The sequence below is a fragment of the Tigriopus californicus genome, chromosome 10, assembly GCF_007210705.1.
Source record: "Tigriopus californicus strain San Diego chromosome 10, Tcal_SD_v2.1, whole genome shotgun sequence".
Classification (NCBI taxonomy): Eukaryota; Metazoa; Arthropoda; class Copepoda; order Harpacticoida; family Harpacticidae; genus Tigriopus; species Tigriopus californicus.
In genome coordinates, this window is record NC_081449.1 from 5,692,966 (window position 1) to 5,702,025 (window position 9,060).

General features: G+C 45.3%; 1 protein-coding gene across 2 annotated transcripts in view; it reads left to right on the forward strand.

Moving 5' to 3' along the window:
• Nucleotides 1-9,060, forward strand: part of LOC131887804 (protein pangolin, isoforms A/H/I/S-like) — a 28,307-nt gene that overhangs the window by 16,514 nt on the left and 2,733 nt on the right. The window contains exons 4-10 of one of the 2 annotated variants that reach the window (XM_059236508.1): nt 895-982; nt 1,983-2,082; nt 2,847-2,918; nt 3,796-3,977; nt 4,552-4,691; nt 6,679-6,886; nt 8,089-8,158. In XM_059236508.1, the coding sequence (XP_059092491.1) occupies nt 895-982; nt 1,983-2,082; nt 2,847-2,918; nt 3,796-3,977; nt 4,552-4,691; nt 6,679-6,886; nt 8,089-8,158 (860 nt within the window). Of the gene's footprint in view, nt 1-894; nt 983-1,982; nt 2,083-2,846; nt 2,919-3,795; nt 3,978-4,551; nt 4,692-6,467; nt 6,628-6,678; nt 6,887-8,088; nt 8,159-9,060 lie in introns of both variants that reach the window. The other variant, XM_059236509.1, reaches the window with a different exon arrangement.

The following is a 9,060-nucleotide window of genomic DNA, read 5'->3' on the forward strand; positions in this document are numbered from 1 at the left end:
GGGGGGGGGGTAGGGGTTAGGCAGGCGAAGGTGTTCAAGAGTGATTTTCTCGTCAGGTTTGGGTCAGAAATTTCTGCTAGATCATCACCATCCGTCGGGCAGTCCATCTCCCGTGATGATGAGGTAAACGGATATTTATCGGCGACTCCTAGATTCCCACTAGGGCATGACATTTCTCATTCCTTTTAAGTGAAGATGGTTTGGTGGCAATGGGCTGTATTTTGCGATTGTTTGACCAACATAATTCGGCTTAAGGCAATTTGAAAATTATTCGAATCCTTTGAGATCAGATATCCTTGGCATTCATTTATCCTGAACACGAATCATCGAGAGCTCTTTTTGAAATTCGATGCCTTTCACCCGGAACGGTGCTAAGAACAAGGTTGAGAGGGATCAAGCTCTTGTCTGAAACTCGGGCGTTGTTGAAAGCTTGGGGAAACCTGGTGGAAATGTAGGAATTTTGTTTTGGTCAACATTTTTCGAGGGAGAAGGGTGATTGTGTGTTGTCTGAAGCTTTGAGCGCTTAGTGGCGGAAATGACCGTGTTGAGCTGTTTATGTACAACTTAACTGATAGGCTACGCTCGATTGCAGTTCCACAAAGACTCAAAGCCATGAATGAAATAGAAAAATCAGGTTTCTTCGCCACTCGTTCTAACGCCATTTGCCGAATCTCAACGAGGTACAAATTACGATCAAGCAGGCCTTGATTGACACACAAACACTGCATAAGGAAACACCGTAGTCCCCTCTCTTTCTGAATTAGGATTGGACTACAGCCTGTAAGTGACCATATGAGATGGATGCAATGCAGTAAAGAATTTTATGCTGGGCCACAGAATGACGGTATGTGCAACATGAACGTTTGAAAATTTAAAATTGTTTCTCAATTCCAGGCACGTTCTCCATACTTATACGGTGATCCGTTGTCCAGCCCTCCGCCGGCTCACATGGGAACCTACCTCGATAAAGCGGGCGTTGCTGGTGAGTTTGAACTTTTTGATACATTTTATATTTCGATGAACAGATTTCAAAACCCTCCCAAGAATATTCTGAAGTAACTAGAATACAAGCTTTCAATCGACTCATTCACTGAATGCACCGACCACGTCTGTGGTCTGATGATGACGATATGGAAGACGACCCCTCGCGGGTAAACCTGTTTGAGTTTTGTTCAAAAGCTCCAACACTTGACTCTTTTGTCTGATTGGGACTGTTGTGGATTTAGCTAAATGTCCAGTAACCATCAGACCAAATTTGGCTGAGGAACCGTCATTTCAATCCATGTGACGACGAAGAGTAGGAGTGAGCAAGCGTCCAGTGGGCACCCAAAAAAGTCCCATGTCATCAATTATTCAGAAAGTCTCCCCTCAACTGAGTGAACTCATTTCCACTACCCTACCACGATGATTGTGTGATCTTTGTTCGTATCCTTGATCAGATGCACTTTAAATCGTGATTGGTGAAGCAGAAATAAATTGCTTCGAAATGACTGCCCACTGGCAAGCCACCGAAGCTTGGAATTTGTATCAAGAAATCAGTTAATTGAAATTACAAAGGGGCAGAAGAGTGAGTGCGAGGCTCTCTTCAGTGGCAAACTGGCACGTAAGACGCGACGGTAGAGCTTCAAGTTGAAAAGTGGGAGATTGATGATGTCAAGATTACCCGAGACTCGTTGCTAGTCCAAACCAACTAGCCACGCTAATAATCACCACCGAATTCTCTCTTGGCCCCTAGATCCAAGCAAAAAATGGGCCCTCCTTTCACCCTAATGGTCTCGCCATCTCCACCAACTAAGATCCCCCATTTTGGCAAATTGTTTTACGAGGCCCCCCCTTCTCAGTAAAATCTCGAACGAAAAGAGCAGTAGCCAAAATTATGACATGCAACAAATGAGTTCGCATTTTATCCCAAGCTAGCTAGTGGTGATATGTTCGAATAACATTACGGATACTGACAATAATGCGTCGTTTACTCTCCGCAGGTCTTCGGCCTCCGTTGTATGGACTGCCCCCACACGCTGCAGCAGCCGCCGCGGCTGGCTACCCTTACCATATGCTAGGCGCAGACCAATTAGCAGCTTGGTAAGTATTAAAAGCTAGAACAAATAACCAATTGGCCGAAATTTGGTCCAATTTCTTCCCGCTTTGTTATCTTCTTTGGGGTTGTTGGTGGGATGGTTCGTGTGGACGGCCTATTCGATGATGGCTTGATCGCCCGCAGTAGAAACGCTGAGCATCTTTCTGACAGTCCTTCCGAGCACACTTCGTATGAGTAAAGATGCTCCAATTGAAATTCGCAATTGCTATCCAGCGTGACAAGGGGCCATTAGGGCATCATGTAATTACGAAATTATTGCCAAAACGCTTTTTTCTCTCCCTTCCCCCGATACAAGGGAACGAAACAACTCAATCGTGTATACGAAGCCAGCGTTCACAATCTGAGGCTGCTTTGGCCAAGCAAAAGCAAGGCTGGTCTACTTGGTCCGGCTAATTCGCGAATTCCATCACTCTGGATTTGGCAGCAGATTCATGACAGCATGCTATTAATATTTCCCGGTGTTAGCCCAGTTTTTCTGCCTGGCTCTTTCCTGGTTTGAATCTGCTTAAGGTTCTTATTCGTATCATGATTCTTGGTTTCCAGTTCACACATGACATTCATCCCAATGAACCTGGTACAAAGGGCGCTTAGTTAGACTCGCATAACCATGAAAGAGGGAAAAAGAGAAGAGTACAGAGGGGGAGAGGGAGGAGAAGGGAGAGAGAGGGCTGGTTTCAGGTGTGAACTCACTAACCGAAATCAAGTGGGTTATGATTAAGAATTTCACGGGCTCTATTCTCGATTTCAGGCACCACCAAGCAGCCTACGGATTGCGTCCTGGTTCTCCCTACAGTCTTCCTATTACCTCAACCAGTTTAAGGTGAGTTCAGTTGGTGGAGAGGGAGTAAAATGGCGCGAATTTTTCGCATTCTCTAATTTAATTACACGGCCCTGTTCAGCCATGCTTGATGGCTCGTAGCTACCGAGGCACCTAGTAAGCAAGCTAGTAAAGTAGCAAGCAAACCACACCGAATGCGATTGTTCGTTCTGGCGAATTACCTTTGTGAAAACGCCTGTCAGATGAAAAAATAACTTTTTTGAGATGGCCTACTCCTACCTTGTAGTACGTACATTAGACTGTGCAAAGTTGTGACGTTTTGTGGCGATAACCTCGCGATTATCTACCAAAAGATTTGGAGTCTGTGAAAGGAACGTTTCTCGAAGTGGCCTCCGATCTTGTCACACCAAGTTCTCTTTCACCTTGGCTTTTTCTACTGGAGTTGACCCGGAAAATGCTCTTGTTTCCTGACCAAGGAATTGATTGGCATTCCAGACTTGATAAATGGCCAACTTGTGCCACCAATTCTTGCCCTTCCTTTCTGAACAATCCTAAACTAGTGCTACGTACCAACCAATCCCTTTGGATAGGGATCAATTGATTGAGGAGCATTGGAATTTAGCGTGAAAATGACCCCAATCTCATGTGAGATTGCCCAATTTATTGGAAACGAATGATTTCCGCTCTTTTGTGGGTGGATCAATCGCGTGTTTGTGATTTCGTGCCCACTCCCTCCTTCCCTCCTCTCTTTCTTAAGTAGGAATGCCATTCTATTTCCAAGCGTTATCTTTTCATCCAAAATCGGGTGTGAAAATCGTACGTGAAATGCTTATTGAACCTTGATGGATTGGGTGTCAACATGGACTTAGTGATGTGTATCTAATAAATTCGTTTTCTATCTCTTGCCTCGCCTTGCTAGTTCCATGTCAAGATTTTCACCCACGGGTTTCCTAAGCCATCCGGGATTGGCGGCCGCCGTGGCCGCGGGAAGTCCGGTGGGTGCGGGTGTCCACGGACAGCATCTACCTCAGCATATGAAACAAGAATACGGTCACTCCCGTGGATCTCATCACCACTCCGACAAAGACCTTCTTAGTCCAAGTAAGTACCCATTAATTGCTTCAGAATTGCGGATGGATCACCCCGAATCATTAGACCAAATCGCAGAAAAACTCATGAATTCTAACGGGTAGTGTTACAATCAGGAGGCTCATAACTCAGCCTTTTTCCTTCGAAGCCAAACCGGCCATCTCTCTTAAGAAGTGAGTTAGTTGATGACGAAGGCGACCCTCACAATGACGACTTCGAAGACGATATCACTCGTGTCTGAGACGCCTCAGAAAATCCATAAATAAACACAAGAAAGCATCTCCTCGAGGCTTGAGGGTCGTGACACAGGCAGGCCTTGCTTGGCTGGACATGTTTACTTGTTATCATCCTCTTAATCCCCAAGATAGAAAAGAGCCCCCCATCCTCTTCTGTTGCTCCTGAGCGAGAATGAATGCATTATTTCAATTGAAGTCTTGAGTTATGTGGCAAGTTTTTCATTTTGACCCCCAGCTCGGTCCAGTCCATTCGTCGTCGTCATCGTCATCGTCATCGTCGTTGCCATCTCGTGCCTTCGATATACCGGAGGCCCTTGAGTTATTTATTTGCATGATCTTTCTTCTTTCAGGTAAAGCTAGCAAACGCGACTCTCATATCAAAAAGCCTTTAAATGCATTCATGTTGTACATGAAGGAGATGAGACCCGTGGTTCAAGCGGAATGCACTCTCAAGGAATCCGCGGCCATTAACCAGATCCTTGGACGCAGGGTAAATATACTACTGTAATACTTGTACTAGCAACAGTCTTTCATGCATTCATTCACTGACAGAGAAAAAAATAATGTCAATTGGTTTTGTTACAAGGTGGAAGTTTTAAAAGCTTCTTAATTGCTCTGAATCAAAAAGCGTCAAAGCGGAGAATAATGTCGCTCCTACTTTTGGAAGTCTCCAGGCATTACAACATTGCCGACATTGGATTTATACCCCTGTCAACAGCTTGTTTGATATGAGATTGGAATCTCGAACTTTGAAATCTAGCCCCGACACCAAAACAACACTTAACACCGAGTTTGGTCCAGTGTCCGGCATTAAAAAAAAGCGCCTCCGTGATAGCGATTTACGACACAAACGGGAAAATTAATTTCAAATTGCCAGTTTCATGGACTCGTTGAAAATGAACCTACAATTTGTGTACCCTCAAATGACGCTAAAAGGCCTTCTCGCGTCGGGTATCGGGTGTCCCAAGTTTTGAAGTGATGGGATGGGAGGGGAGGGCTAAAAAAGCAAATCTTTCCAATTCTGACACCTTGTCCGTTTGAAAATTGGCATTCGGACTTTTTGTGTCTATAGATGGGCGGTCGGTCTGAATTGTGATTTTTTTCGGTTGGTAAATAAGCAACAGAAGCCGGTTGTTGTCTGCTCGTTCGTTCGTCCGTCCGTCCGTCCGTCTGTCTGTCTGTTGGACCGACCGTCGTTGAATGTGGTGTTGGTCTGTGTGTTTGTGTGATCTTGGCAGATCTTGTTTAGTTTCTCGGTCTCCCGCGTCTTCGTGTGCTTGTTCTCGTGTCTTTTCATTTCATTTTTTTTTTTATCACTAAGAGACAAATAGTGGTAGTACGGCTGAAGACGCCTTGGTCGTTAAAAAACCCGAGGCAGCTCTCTTCTGCCTCGGTCTATTATGTACAAGCTCCATAGAGTGGGCCCTGAAGACCACGAGAGAGAAGAGGAGAAAGAAAAAAGATCATCATCTCAGCATGGTGTTAGGCGGGATTAAACACATGAACACACCAAACATAACATTCAGAACCGAGAGATTATTTCCAGCCTAGCCTACAGAACACCCCCCCCCCCCTCCCTTCTCTCGCTCTGTTCAGCCCAGTGCTATATATACACACACTCTGCACAACAGGGCTGCTAAGGTATTCGTTGAAGATCCCTTCTCGAATTTGGTGGCAAAAAATAATCAGAAGATCTAATGATAGTTCCAAGGTGGGAATAGTAGAAAAGACTGGAATTATTGTCTTTGAAGTGGGCAAGATTTGCACACTCGGTCGGGTGGGGATAGCAAAAAAGCAAGTCTGATGCTTCTAAAGGATAAAATGTGTCGGTGAGGCATGGTGGTTTGCGAGTCTTTGAGTCTGTGAGCCTGTCTTGTCTTTGAGTGTGTATGCGTGTGCATGCGATTTGGGACCTCAAACAGACGAGGACCCAATGTGTCTTGAATGGCCGTTAAACAAATCAAGCCAAAAAGAAGGTCAAACTCGTTTCAAGTGTGCTCACTCAGACAGACTCTCCCGATCGTCCGTTCGTTCTTTCGTTCGTTCTTACATTCTGTCATCTTGTGCTTCCACAAATCTTCTCTTCTTTTTTAACGGTTGTAAGTCCCGAATCAACATTTGCCATTCAGTCAGGGGAAGGAACAACGATCGCGCCAGACTGGCTAGTGTGGAGACAAGTCGGCCATCGTCTTCACCGTCATCACTTAGTACCCAAACATGAATGTCATTCGTTCCCCCAATCAATTGTTGTCTTCCCCCATTTCAGTGGCACGGCTTGAGTCGCGATGAGCAGGCCAAGTATTACGAAAAGGCCCGCGCAGAGCGTCAGAAGCATATGCAAATGTATCCTCATTGGAACGCTAGGGACAATTATCGCTTCGGACTAAAGAAGAAGAAACGGAAACGCGACAAAGCTGATGATCCAGGTAAGAACACTCACGATCCGTCTAATCTTGGACCCCTTCGGTTCATTTCAGTGGCATAGCCTGAGTAAAGCGGAGCAAGCCAAGTATTACGATCAGGCCCGAAAGGAGAGACAGATCCACATGGACCGATATCCGGGCTGGACGGCTCGAGATAATTATGCCAAACATAAGAAAAAAAAGCGTCGAAAAGAAGTGATCAGAGATGGCAATGGGGGTTCAGGAGGAGGCGGAGTCTCCAATGGAGATTCGGCCGGCGGAGGTACATGGAGTCGTTGTTTGTCACAACTGCCAAGCTTGACTGTGATGTTGTTATTGTTTATACTATAACCTTTGGGATCGAGATCATTGAACCATCGGCCTTTGCCGTCTATTTGCTGTATTTGGGGATGGTGGTCTTTAGCGGGGTGAAGAGACGACAAAGCCCCTCGAGACCAGCTTTCTCACTTGTGTTCTCTCTATGTGTGACATTTTCTTTTTTTGCAATGTTCTTCCAAGTGTGTTGGTTTGCTGTGAACGTCACTGTTGTTGTTTTCTTTAAAAAAATCCACCGCTACTACTATTGCTCAACACCACTTGTCAAAGAGCCAACCACAGTCACATGACAGAAATGACCACCTTTCAACATTGCTAATGAAATATGGCGTGTCCGTGAACAACCCTGTCTGGAACATTCCTCCGGTCTAGTACGTACAGTAGGCCAATCATGGCACCTCTTTTGAGAATGCCTAGACGGGGATTGAAATCTGTCCTGGCACTTTTGTTGAATGGCCTCAATCATCTCATCTCAATTGTCATAGAAGCAGCACAGTAACAGCAGCAGTCGTACCATTTTATATCCGTGACTCGGTTGGTTCAGATCTCCTTCAGCCATCCTCCTCCGATACCTCCACCGTCCTCCTGTTCCTCTTTCCCCCTCCTCTCTCTCTCCCTCTTTCGCTCTCTCACTTGCAAGAGCCTCCTCATCGCCAAGTCTCTTTGATCCTAGATTTCTTTGTAGTAGTGGATCCGTGTCTCTCTGTCTCTCCTTTTTGCTGGCCTCAAGAAGAGAGGGAACATTTTCGTTTCCCTCCAAACAATGTCTTAAGACACATTTTACTATACACACATATATACATGTATATCTCAAGCCTAGCCGTTTTTTGTGCCAGCTAACTACATTCAGAGTATCTGTGTATGTATAGGCGTTCGCCCAGCAGCACGTACACGTACACACACCCCGAGATGATTGTTGAAAATTGAGACGGAAATCAATCGTCGGCGAGAAAATACTTGTCCCTGTTTTTGTCGGGGTCGTCGCTCGCAGCTTTGTGGAGAAAACTGACATGAGATTTCCATTTGTTCACTTTTTATTGTCTGTCGTTGTTCTCGTGTGTGCGTGCGTGTGTGTATGTGTGTACTGTTTGATGGGGCTATTCAATGAGGAACATGATTATTACGAGTAATATTTGTTTTCTCTTTCAGCTTCGAGTATGAAGAAATGCCGCGCCCGCTTTGGACTCGATCAACAAGACCTTTGGTGTAAACCTTGCAGGTAAGCCGCCAAAAATTCTTTCATGATCCTCATCTTATGTTAGGAAACAAACGAACGAAAGAGACCGAGATAAGAGAAGCTGCTGATCACTCACACCACGTGTTTGCTTTTTAAACCTTTTCCTTCCGAGTGTCAATCATGGTTGAAGGCAGTTTTCTGAAATGTACTACCTATAACTACTACGGCCACCACGGCAGTACCCACACTCACTCCGGTATCGCAATGCACACGGTGTTACTGTGGAGACATAGAGGGAAGATGGGGGCGACCGTAATAATCTAGGGTGGCGGATCGACAAATATTGACACCGTTTCACACTAACGCTTTTCTTTCCCATTATGATGCCTTTATGAGGCAGACTTTTTTCCTGGGGGTGAAAAAACAAACAAAAACTTTGGGGCTAAATGGTGCTCGGTTTGGCTTCAAGTCAGTCCTCTTTCCTTCTTTCGCTCCTTCTCTCTTTCTCTCTTTCTTTTGCCGTGTTTCCCTTTGGGGTTCTGGCTTGTTGTCTCTTGTGGCCAACCTTTGTGGCTTCTCGTCTTAAAACAACCCTTTCCGTTGGATATTACCTGGGCTTATCCGGGGCTTATTGATACTAACCACGGTTTATCTCTATTTCCACGCTGCTCGTTCTAATCTTAACAGTCCAGGTAACAACAGCATGAATGGCAATAACTCGAACGCTAACCACAACTTAAGTGTTGACGACCAACTCGTTGCATCCGCCAATGGATCAATAGAGAGTGGCTTTGGATCGCCCCAAAGGCCAAACACTAATAACAATGGCTATATCAGACCCGCTTCTAACCAATCCCTTGATCAAAACTACCTCTCCATGAGTCTCATGCCCATCAATGAACCCAATCAACAACATCAACAACACCCAGAATATGTTCAACCCC